Source organism: Curcuma longa, chromosome 16 (genome assembly GCF_044706935.1).
Source record: "Curcuma longa cultivar G26 ecotype Majalengka, Jawa Barat chromosome 16, ITB_CL_G26_1.1, whole genome shotgun sequence".
Classification (NCBI taxonomy): Eukaryota; Viridiplantae; Streptophyta; class Magnoliopsida; order Zingiberales; family Zingiberaceae; genus Curcuma; species Curcuma longa.
Genome location: NC_133876.1, coordinates 3,721,527 through 3,734,381, shown reverse-complemented (window position 1 = coordinate 3,734,381; position 12,855 = coordinate 3,721,527). Strand labels below are relative to the sequence as shown.

Here is a 12,855-nt window from a genome sequence, read left to right as displayed (position 1 = left end):
TTTCTTTTAATTGTGACTGCGGCAATAGAAAAAGTATTTCTACCATGAGAATTGTGAATGATAGATTACGCAATTAAATAAGTGATGATTAAATAAATGATAGTTTTATTATCCACGTAGAGAAAAATACATTTCTAATAGTTGATAATGAAACTATTATATAAAAATTTTCAAAATATGAAAACTCAAAAAGATAATTGTAAACTAATTATTTTATAGTGCTTTATGATTATAAAATTATATATTATATATTTTTTATTAATTATATTATATTATTATCTACACTAAATGAAGACTCTAATTCTGTCTCTATTTTTTAAAATGATAATAGATATTATTTGATGATTATAAATGACTATACAAAATAAATTTGAGTTTACGTTTTAAAATAGAAGGACAATATCCTAGAAATCTTATTTACCTTTTATACCTGAGTAGAAAATGAAAAATGCCGTATAATTAAACGCCTTAGATGTACATTTAAATATAAAGGATAATTTAAAAAGTTTTTTACAATAAAAATATTTAGTTGAGTATTCTAATATTAGTAGGACTTATAAAGTTTATAACGAGAGTTTACAGTCAGACCCGATTCATTGAATGAATAATTGCCTGCCTGCCTGCCTTTCTTTTCTGAGCTGTTAGATTAGATAACCGTTCCTTCCTTCGACTCGCCCCGTTTTGAAAACCCCGCCCGCTTCCGCTCCTCTCCTCTCCTCTCAACTCCCCCTCCTCAGTCCTCGTTGCTCCGGCGAACGGTCGCGTCCTTTCCCTCCTCGATTTGCGGCCGTACTTTCACCAGATCCGTGAACTATCTCTCTTCTGGTGGCGCCGGCCGACATGAGCACCGCCACCACTACGCCGACCGGCGGCCGCGAGCTCTCCCAGCCTCCCTCCGATGGCATCTCTAACCTGCGCTTCTCCAACCACAGCGACCTCCTCCTCGTGTCCTCGTGGGATAAGGTCAGTATACGCAACTCACCTGCGATTCCCATTCCTCCGCTCCCACCAACATAAAGAAAAACCCTAATCGCGTCTAAGGTTTGACTATTCTCCGTCTAGAATTAGCATGATTGATTGGTACCCTTTTCTTCAGACTCTTCGTCTTTATGATGTCGGTGAGAACTCTCTTAAGGCGGAGTTCTTGCATGCTGGTCCCGTCCTTGATTGCTGCTTCCATGATGATTCATCGGGGTTCAGTGTCAGTGCTGATCATACCGTGAGAAGGTATGTAGGGAGATTCTCTGATTGCTTTTGAATATTTTTTGGTGCTTGTTTAGTCTTGAAACACTAATGCTTACATATAACTGATAGAAATTGCTTAGTGTTCCATTGTTTTCAGTAGTTAGTGAACTTGTTATAAATTCAACGCTAATGATTTTAGGACTAGGTAAAAAAAATGTTTAGATTGTTGAATTCGTAGATTTTTCTGAAGGAAGTTTAGTGGTTTTTCTTCAGCGATGACTGGTAAGTATCTATTTAGAATTAATATTAAGTTTACTGTTGAGATTGGGCTAACAATGATTGTTTTTGGAATGTTATGCCTGCTTACATTTTGAACAGAACTGAGTGATAGGAATAGATGCTGGACCCAAATAGTTTCAGCTTTCCAATTCCCTATTCATCTCGATCCTCTCCAATGAAACTACCTGTCTTTATCTCTAGGACTAACTTTATCTATTTACCTCAGTTTCAATTCAAAATTCTAATGAAAAATAGGGGAGTTGAAATACAAAATTATTGGTTTTATCTGGTCTTATTGTTACACTACAAAAGACTCGTTCTTATGAGAAGACTTAGGTCCTGTTAGTTCTAAAAATAGATTTCCAACAAACAAAGTTGATGCAAGTATTTGGAATTACAAATTAGTGTTTGTTACCTTATTTCAGATTATTTTGCTGTTAGTTGGAGTTTCATAGTTACACTCCTTGTGACTCTTTATATTTCTTAGCCTTTGAGTAATTCTAAATCTTTTAGAGGCTTCTTAGCCAATGGGTCTGATAGTACTTGCATTTTTTGTGGCCAAGCTAATCTCACATTGTGAGTGCTATAGGTTATATATTTAATTAATTGTATATTTAGGCCTCATTTTCTTGTAATATCATAGAAAGTTGATGCACAATGCTATTTAGAGCATATGAACTTGTAGCTTTATCATTACACTAGATTTTAATGCAATACCCAATTGAACCCTTGAATCACACAGAAACATTGGGGCAAAATTGATGGAGTAAAATGGAGATAACTGTTTCACACAAAGAAATTTTAATCTCACATAGAGAATTGAAAGGACATTTCTTTATTAACTAAATACCGTCTTAATACATGAGATATTAACCCCGTTTTATAAACGACAATAAGACTTATTCTTCTCAATAAAAATCATAGTTGATTTTTTATTTTTAAAAAGCTAAACAACTTCTAAAAATTCAAAATCTATTTTCTTAAAAATATAACAAATAATAAAAAGTTTAAACACTTAGACAACTTTGAAAATTTGATATTTTAAATAGGGCTTGAAAATCCTGACTACTTTACCCCACTAAGGAGAACTTGACTCTAGGCAAGTTGTTGACTCCTTTTCTTAGTTCTTCCCATTTAAGCATAGGGAACAATGACTTTATTAATATAGTTTAGCAATGTTTGCTAATTATTCTTTTTCTTTGGATGCCTCTTCTAATAACCAAGAAATGGTTGCACTTTGTTCATCCTTTTGCACTTTTACTTTGTGATATTCCTTTTTAGTTATCCTTTCAAATGAATAAGAAAACATTGAGGTTGTTGTAGATTGAGAATATTGTCCAAATGCTCATTGAAATCATATGGTGTGAAGGTTGTAATGGTGAAGATGTATCCAAAACAAAGTCAACATACAAAAGATGAATGCTTAAATTTCTCCTAGCAAGTTAGTATATCCTCTAATGGCTTAAATTTCTCCTAACAAATTAGCATATCCTCTAATTTAAAAATTGAACTTGTGCCAAAAACTTAAACAAAAAAAGCATTGCAATTAACTTTTCTCACAATATGACCAAATAAAGTAGATGTGAAAAATATAAATGCTTCTAAAGTGGATGCTATGAGAAAATTTGAGTTCATAAATGTAATATGAAAATTTACATTATTATAAGCTTTTCTACATAAATAAAACCATATGCAAATCATTTTCCTTTCTCTAAATTTTCTATTGTATCATTGAATAAATAAGAAGGGGAGCCTTGGTGCAACGGTAAAGTTGTTACCGTATGACCTAGAGGTTACGGGTTCAAGTCTTGAAAATAACTTCTTGTAAAGCAGGATAAGACTGTGTATAATAGGTCCTTCCTCGGGATCCCGCATTGGCAGAAGGTTCATGCACCGAGCTGCCCCTTTTTATCATTGAATAAATAACATCTATGGGAGAACTTCTAAAATCAAATTGATTTTCCAAAATAATTGTCTTCTCTCTCATATTCTCCTATGGATAACTCTTTCTCAAAGTCTAACCTTATCTACTTGATACCTCCATAATTCAAACAACATAGTATATCACCTTTATTTTCATTAATAGGTACCCAAACACTTTTCCCTTTTCTTTGAGCATCTTCTTAACTTAGGATTTGATAACTTAATTAACTAAATTTTACCTTTTCTCCTAAACTCTTCTAAACTTAGGAATATCATTCGGACCTACAATTTTATCTACAGTCATTTAGTTAAAGCTTCTTTAACCTCACTTGATATAATATTATGCACAAATCTATGGCTCATAATTTTTGTAGAATTATTCGTAGAATCCTCATTAAACAGCTTATAAATGTGATTTTACCATCTCTCGCTTATTGCATTATCGAGGGACTTTCAACTTCATATTTTATGCATCTAACATTAGTAAGTCTCTATGCTTCCTTTCTTTAGTTTTTGCAATGCAATAAATATCTTTTCTCCCCATTCTTACTTGTAAGGTTATAACTTTTTTGCCTCAATTTTAGCTACTTTTACCTATTGAAATTTTCTTGATATTTAGAATCTTTCCAATCTTTAAAACATGAATTTTTAAACTAATAGTCTTTTGCACCTTTTTATACCATCACCAGTTCTCTTTGTATGATTTATTTTTACCTTGAGACTCTCCAAGGATGAATTTAACTACATTAGTGATCTTATTTGCCAATATAATCTAAATAACATCTTCATTCCAAACTTCTTCCATCATTTTTATGTTTGAGAAGTTTTATATTATTTTCCTTCAAATTCTACCATTTGATTCGTTTAAAATTAATTATAATTTTTCCTCTTATATTTTGTAATACCTATATTGAATCCATTAGTTGGTGTTGGTTAGTGAAGCGTGCCCTACGTATTCCATTGCAATTTTTAGACATAATTTTGCCTACCTTCCTAGATAGAAAAAGAATTAATTGGACTCTTATTATTGACACTCTTAAAAGTAATGAAAGGTTCATCAATTTTTTAAAGTGAATATTAAAAATCATTTTACCATAGGAACACAACAAAATATTAAATTGTATTCCATCTTTATCTCTTTGACCAAACTGATAACCTCCATGTTTACTTCTATATTCTCCACAAACTCTCCCTACATGTCCATTTAAGTTTCCTCAAAGTGTAATATTTAATATCTTAATTCCTAACTTCAACTTTAGGATTCTATCTCAAGCCCGTTGAATTTGTACAACCTTAAGTTATAATCCTTGTCTATTTTATACCTAATCCATTTTTTAATTTCTCTATTATATTAAAATTGTAAAACCTCAATTACCTATTTCTATGGCCTTTTCTCCAATCCGTTCTATTCAATAAGCAAAATCTATTATTTTTTCTCTTAATCATGGCTTGCATACAAATTATAGTCTTGTCTCCAAGAGTGTCCCTATTTTCCAAGGTGCTAGCTAACTAATTCTATAATCATTGACTAGCTTCTTTATTCACATTAGTCTGCAACAATGCTAAAACCCTTATTTATTTTCCTTCACATTTGAGTGCCGATGTTATCTGCCAAGATTTATTATTTCATTTCCTAACATAACTTTAGCACAATGATTTTATCTTAAGATTTTTAATTTTAACAGCTTTATCCTTATAATCCCTATCTGACATACATAATACCCATTCCATTTAATTTATAAATTTTCCATTTATATTAAGTCCTAAAACCTGAATTACCTATTTTTCTATCCTTTTCTTCTATCCATTTTTTTTCTATTAATCATGGAATATAAATAAATTATAGTCTTTGCTCCAAATTTTTCTATATTCTAAGCTATTAACCTGAATCCTTGATTGTTTTGCATCACATTTAGGCATTGATATGATCATTTTGAGCAACCTCGTAGCCTATTTTTTGAGGATTAAGGTACTTGAGCGATGCAAGGCCCCGTGTGTGTCACAGGTATGTGGTGACCTAGCCTCATGAAAAATAAGGTTAAGGTTCATATGCACAGGATTGGACAGATTTAGACTTGGCTATCTTGGCCTAACACAATTCTCAACCTTTTTCATCTCAGTCGGGGTTGACATGGGAAGTTTTTTTATTAGGGAATATTATGTTAATTTTTAGGAAAATTAGTATTTTATAAGTTATTAGATAAATTTTTATTGGATGAAACAATTAATCAATAGTTTAGTAGATTACTTAATATATTTATTGAATTATCTGTCTATTTATAATTAGATATTATCAACTCTAATTGGCAACAGTAATAGGCAGTTATTACAATATTATGTTATAAATTTGACTTATTTGATAAGGATATGTTAATTGTTTATTTCAGATATTGTTTTGCTATATGATTAAAATATGAATCGCATTAGTTTATGTGTCACTAATTACATGTCTATCATAAGATTGCAGTTGCCGTTGTGGTATTGTGATAACAATGGTCATTGTGGTAACAAACCAGTCACACCTTTGTCGTTGGAATTGTATGATGTTAGAAAATGGACTGTGACTTCTTGTTTATAGGGTAGAGACTCCATGCTGTTGAAGGCAATAAAAATTCAACTGGTTGTTTATGTTTCATATGAGATGGGGGAAAAAATCATGTGCTTCTTTGCAATGAGTTGAAGGTGAGATTACCAATGTTCAGTTAGGTTGTTGAAAGGGGCTAGAAAGAGGAGCATACTGATGTATCGAGGATTATGTGTTATTTTATGCAATAGAGGCAGTTCAGTATTTTTCCAGAGTAAAATATACTTGTAAGCAATATTTGTGTATTGTGTTGAAATAAAAAATAATTCTTATTAAATTGTCCTTTTCCAAGTTTTCCTCTCCTCTCTTCTCCTCTTTCCTTCTTCCTCACTCCCTCTTGTACGGTTTTTCTCTCCTTTTCAATTTTCTCCTTAAAACCTCCTCCATTCTCAATCTTTTCTCTCTGATCTTCCTAGCATAGTCCCTCCCAAGTCATTCTGTGCTCCACCATTATGCAAGGTCTCATACATCTTCACTACAACCAAATGAGCTACAATGACTTGCTACCGTTGCCATAAACTGTCATCTCCTTGTTGGTTTGCCCCTCGATTGCTGACTCCCTTATCATCTCAGTTGTGTTTTATACTACTTTTGTTTAAAGAAAGAGTAGATTGGTGGTGAGACTAGAGTGTAGAAGCCTGAAAGGTTCTGTGACTAGAGTTATTAGATCTTGAAAAATCTGATCTTTTTTTCTTGCAAATGAAAAATATGATAATACAAGTTGATTGCAATAAAAAGAAAAACTGATTACAAACATGTGGGCAATTGGCATTATGAAAATGGTTGGTTAATGATTTGGAGTCAATATGATGTTCAAGAACCATCCCCCATGTCAGCTGGTTTAGTCTGGTTCTTTTGAATGCCCCAGAACTGCCAATATCAGTTCCTTGTTTCTTATCCAACTGAGTGGTTTGTATGTTTTTATCACTGTGTCTCAATGCCTAATTCAATTACATAATGAACATAGTTTAGCTATCCTGCCAGTAATAATACATAGATTTTTGAACTACCTGAGTTAATTTTTCTTTCTGGACTTATACATCAGGTATGTCTTTGGTTCTGGCAAGGAGGATTTTTTAGGACGTCATGATGCTCCTGTTCGATGTGTGGAATACTCTTATGCAGCAGGTAGCCTTTTATTCCAAGTTACTAGTAGCTTATATAATATATTTCTACTACTTGGCCTTGGAAGATTGAAAGAAAGTTTAGAATACTTATGTTTCATTTTATATGTGCTAAATGTGTTTTTCTGTATCCACTTTTTGTTACTTTCACAAGCCTTATTGCAAGGTCTTAGTTTGGTTGTCAGTGACCTTGTGTACTAAGACATGTTTGGAAGATATTATTCTCTAAAGAATGTCATATAAATCACTATGAGCAGATGCCCTTAAATTGATTATTGGTCTTGTTATTTGAATCTTCTTAGGTCAAGTTATTACTGGAAGTTGGGACAAGACATTGAAATGCTGGGATCCTAGAGGTGCTAACAGCTCAGATCGTGCACTTGTTGGAACATACCTGCAACCAGAGAGAGTTTATTCCCTCTCTCTTGTAGGTTACCGTTTAGTAGTTGCTACTGCTGGAAGGCATGTGAATGTGTATGATTTGCGCAATATGTCCCAACCAGAACAACGAAGGGAATCATCATTGAAATATCAAACCAGATCTGTTCGTTGTTACCCAAATGGCACAGGTGAATTCATTATTATTCACTGATCTTTATTAGCTTGTGTTAAATACTAAAAGAAAATGAAGCATTCCCAAGTAACCGTAAGTCTGCTGAGTTCGTTGAGAAGTTTACTTCTTTTGTCTAACTGCACAATTGCATTTAGGAAGATTCAATTCTGCTGCTGTTCATTAAGTGGGAGGGGTTTTTGGAGAGTAGGGATGATAAGATGGATAGAAAGGATGGGGGAGGTGAGGAAAAATAGAATTTTTATGTTGTTTACTAGGAGGAAACAAGACCAAGAGTAAACAAGATTTTTTTTAATTGTCAAGATTGGATTGATTTCTGACCACTCAACTATGGTCTTTCTACGTCTGCCTGAATTTGGGCATAATGACGTAGGAAATTTCCTCCTGGTCATCCTGTTCATTTATCCTTTCTTCACATTTGTTTTAATTAAATAAGTGAATCAACTTTGCTTCCCATCTTTTTCAATCCTCATCCTACTCCTATAGTCCTATCCATCCATCAGTGAACACACACTTCTACTATCTAAAACATATTATTTATATGTAGTAAATAATTTTGGCTGTATGTTGTTGTCTATTTAGTGTAATTTGTTTTCTGTTACCAGTAGAAGGTTGAGGTGGATAGATTTTGTGAATCACTACCATTGCAGACTTCTTGACATCTCCCTCCAAAAGTGATGCGATGAAACCATGAGTCTGAACCTCCAATTATTCTTGATCACTAGAGAGAGAGAACAGTTTTTTTCATTGCTTTCTTTTTTGTTGAATAAAGTGATCTCAGTTTGACCCAAGAAATTATGGTGTCACTTGTAATACTGTAAATTTTTGATTGGCTATTTTTGAGGTGTACATTGTAATATTTGATGTTTTTATTGCAGGCTTTGCTCTCAGTTCTATTGAAGGTCGAGTAGCAATGGAGTTCTTTGATCTGTCTGAAGCTGCACAAGCTAAGAAGTACGTTCTGCAGTGAACTACCACTGTGTATCTGTGTCCATCATTATTCTAAACTAGATGAAAATACTTCACAGACAATTTCTATTGAAAATACAATCTAAATATTTATGGTTTGTAGCTTGATTACAGCTTGATAGTCACAAATATACACATGCATCTGCTTCCTTGCTGCATGCTTAACTTCTTTTTGAGAAACTAGAGTTTAACCATGTTGGACAATAGTTTTTTCAGAAAGAAAAAACGGCAACACCATCATTGGTTCATACTGCAGTCAATCAACAATGGGAACACGATATCTTTCATACTACACTAATTTTGTTCTCTAATCTAAGAATTCAGGCTTTGAGGTTTTATACTCAAGAATTAACTTGTTTACTGTTTATGATGAGATTTAATGTATTGACTCTTATGGCTAAAGTTGATACTATGTCATCTTTATCCGTGACCCTCTTTCTCATCAATCATAATTCAGGTATGCATTCAAGTGTCACCGGAAATCTGAAGCTGGAAGGGATACTGTTTATCCTGTTAATGCAATGGCATTCCATCCAATGTAATATCTCTAGACTCTTCTAATAGACCAATGATAAAGTTTAAGCAATTATATTATCAATTTTATTTTGTGGTTTTGTTTTCTTAAGATATGGCACGTTTGCTACTGGCGGGTGTGACGGTTATGTTAATGTGTGGGATGGCAATAATAAGAAAAGACTTTATCAGGTACTGTTTTGGTATAATTAAAAAAGGCAAATTTGATATTGTGTACTAAGAAGTTAGGCACTGACTGTGTTTATTATCCAGTATTCAAAATACCCAACTAGCATTGCTGCATTATCCTTCAGCAGAGACGGCCGGCTGCTTGCTGTAGCCTCAAGCTACACATATGAGGAAGGCGACATACTGTAAGTTTATCAGATTTTTTTTTTTTATATTTCTCAACACAGGTCATAAGTGAATGTTTTGGACTATTTTCTTGTTTTGATCTTAAACTGAGTTTCTGAATGTGGTAGACATGAGCCTGATGCCATCTTTGTTCGAAACGTAAACGAAGTTGAAGTAAGGCCAAAACCCAAGGCTTTGCCCGTTCCACCTCCGTAGTCTGGATGCCTCAACTCCTGCAGCAGCTGGTGATTACAAACCCTTTGTTCTATGCTTTTTTAAGCGATGAAAATCTAGTACCAGGGATTCTGCCTCCAATCGTAGTCCTGCAATTAAGAATTATCCAGCAAAATGATCAAAGTTGTACTATTTGATTTTCATTCTTTTTTATTTTTATTGTTATTATTAGTATATTTTTTCGACCTCCTCATGAAACCATATTCCTTTGTTTTCTTTTGTCCTGTTTTTTGATGCAATGCTGCTTCAGGATGGTTGGGGAACAACGAATAGATATGGTTAGTAATGCAAATTAAGAATCACCGTATTTTTTAAATTTTAAATTTTAATTGATTTTAGTAATTATTATATTTTATATGTTGAAGATTTATAACTCTTAATTTGGCATGAATATCTTTTAATTTAATGTGTGATTTTTTTTTGTTTTTTAAGGCCTTAGTATTTTTTAAAGTTGTAGTTGATTTATTTCTTCTAATTCTATAAATTAAGCTGATTTTTTTGTTTAATTTTATTTTTAATGTTATTTTGGTTAAAATTTTTAATCAACTTCTTTGTAATTAATCTTTCTAATTAATGATGATTTTTTTCAGCTGGTAAAATTATTATTGTGGGAAGCCGGGTGGTTAGTTTGTGTTCGTCTGTAGTCTAGAACACTAATCAGGATGATGAGAATAAATGATAATTAAAAAAAATCATATACTGATGCAGCTACGAAATTTCAGATCATGCAATATATAGTTTGTCAAAAATACACAAGAACATCAAGTTTCGACTTTTGTGTCATCATCTTATACTAGACAAGAATACCCTAGATCTGTTTCAGTTATGTCCAAGAGTCAAATACTAAACAAGAGGTCTGTTCTTCTTTGATTTGATTTGATTGTTCAACTAAGCCAGTGCCATCATTTCCCAGGCTTTACTGATAGATTTTGGATCATCTATCGTACTTGTACTCTGGTTGGTGTCTGAAATTATGTTTCCGGTGGTAGGTTTTGAGGACAAGAGTCATGACGATCTCCAATGCCAATCCTTACAAATAGTGCAATCAGGGCAGTACCAATTACCCTGAGGTATAGGATCTCCCACAAGTAATTTATATGAAAACCCAAATCACATAAACCACAAACCAGCCAGCAGTAGTCTTTTGCAGGAGCAAAAACTGCATATGGATCGGGAGCTAGGTTAAACCTCCGACCAAAATAATGTTAACATCGAAAATAAATGCAATGCTACCAAAACCAATTAAAAGTCAAAAATCTTACTCACCTGATTCCGGACAGGGACATCGACCACCCAGACGTTGCGCACAGGAGCACAGCAGATGGATTCAAAGCTACATTGATAATGGAGTGATGTTGGATGGGATAACGATTATCTTATGGATAGTATTGATTTTGTTGATTGACTGCAAATGTCAAAAATAATCTTTTAAAATTTATTAATTTAAAAAAAATACAAGATAAAAAAATAAACTATATTATCAAAAAATATTATTCATCAACAACTTCTTTCAAATAACAACCGAATAATTACTTAGATCTAAAATCCTAAAAGGCAAAGAAATCTTAATGGATTCCAAATTTTAAAATTTTTAAATGGATTTAAAATAAAAATTATCAAAAATAGTGATAAAAATCTTTGGATTCTCTTACATCAATCACCCCTAGGTTGAAAAGAACTTATCCTTGAGTTTAAAACAATATCATATGGTAGTCCGTAGAAAGATTTTCTGATATTAACTCGATAAAATTTACTAGTAACTGTTGGATTTTAAAAATCCTTGATGATCCAAATGCAATTTTATTTCTAAATTTGAGAAGTTGAAAATCAATTTCGCAGATATCAATTCCATCAACAGACTCTATTTCAACTAAGTTGATTGTTTCATCAGCTTCAATCTTCTGATCATTTGCGTCAATAACCTGCGTATATATATCATCAGCACCAATAGTTTAAGACTTCTCAACTTTGTAGAGGTTTATTACTGCGTCAAAAGAAGATGGCAAAGTCATATCATGTAAAGGTACTAGCATAGCTGCAGCTTCAAAGTCCAACATCTCTCAAGAACGATCATCCTCTGACATAATGCATGAAGGTTCTGTAGATCGCAAGCCTCCTTTGTACTTATCTTTGAGAAATTGCTCAGATCTCTCCTACTTGGCAGGATCATCGTTTTTACATTTTCTAATACTCCAACAAGGAATGATGGCTTGGTGAATGTAGCAGATAGATTTGATTGAAAATGAATTTCTTTGGCAGCAGCTAAGGTGTCGGATTCCTTAAAGCTTCTCTTTAACCACTTCTCATCTAGAATTCTTCTATGATTTTCTACTGTTATACTTTCAACAAATTCTTTTGACTTTAAATCCTTCACCATGAATACTCGATTGATATTTTGGTGCTTTTCTTTCATCATTTCATCCATGCCCATGCTAGAGTCTATATTGATTAGGACATTAACAGAGTGGTTATCAAAGGAATGTATGTGATCGATTTCTATGGCTTTCTCTAGGACGACATCGATGTTGCTAAAGTCAGTGACGGATTCAAGAACCGATTGATGCTCGAGGTGTAGGGCGCGACCCTTCTCCTCTGAATCCACATTAACCGCTTCATCATCATCATATACTAAATCACCAAATATTTCAATCTTATCGTCGTCTCGTTACCTCCTGTGATCGGACGATTGGGAGAGTAGGACTAGTCATACTCGATGTTGTTGAGGTCCGCATCTTCATAGTTATTTTCGCCGCCGCGAGAGGAAGGGAGATGTAGAGATGCTACGGAGCCGACATTCTCTCAAAGTTATAGTTGACGGGGTGATTGATCCCGAATCTCTCGAAACCAAATTTGCGTTTCGACATTTTTCATCAATTGAAAATTAATGATTTTTTTATAAAAAAAATAAAGGAACTTATGATCTTTATAATCTTGCACGTTAGACATGGGATAACTTTGTGACTTGTTTCTATAGATCTTCAAGTATATTGTCTCGGGTGCTATAATCATAGTGCAAGACTTTCTCAGTCGGAACGTATCAATTACAACTATGATCATGACCACAGTAACCATCTATGATAACTAAGAGCTTTAGTACCAACTGACGTTGAACGGGATAA

At 33.3% G+C, this 12,855-nt stretch overlaps 1 protein-coding gene across 1 annotated transcript; it reads left to right on the top strand.

Annotated features, from left to right (window-relative positions):
• Positions 1–745: 745 nt before the first annotated feature.
• Positions 746–9,920, top strand: LOC141847903 (mitotic checkpoint protein BUB3.1-like). Its single transcript, XM_074736010.1, has 9 exons — positions 746–963; positions 1,097–1,227; positions 7,017–7,099; positions 7,398–7,664; positions 8,545–8,620; positions 9,093–9,173; positions 9,262–9,340; positions 9,422–9,522; positions 9,631–9,920. Exons 1-9 carry the CDS (start codon positions 841–843, stop codon positions 9,716–9,718), a joined length of 1,029 nt encoding a protein of 342 aa, XP_074592111.1. The 5' UTR covers positions 746–840; the 3' UTR covers positions 9,719–9,920.
• The last annotated feature ends 2,935 nt before the right edge of the window (positions 9,921–12,855 follow it).

Bases quoted from the DNA above. Each gene is read 5' to 3' on its own strand.
- LOC141847903 (XM_074736010.1), top strand. From the start codon at position 841: ATGAGCACCGCCACCACTACGCCGACCGGCGGCCGCGAGCTCTCCCAG. The intron at 1,228-7,016 runs GTATGTAGGGAG...CTTATACATCAG, and splicing joins GCTGATCATACCGTGAGAAG to GTATGTCTTTGGTTCTGGCA. The intron at 7,665-8,544 runs GTGAATTCATTA...TTTTTATTGCAG, and splicing joins TTGTTACCCAAATGGCACAG to GCTTTGCTCTCAGTTCTATT.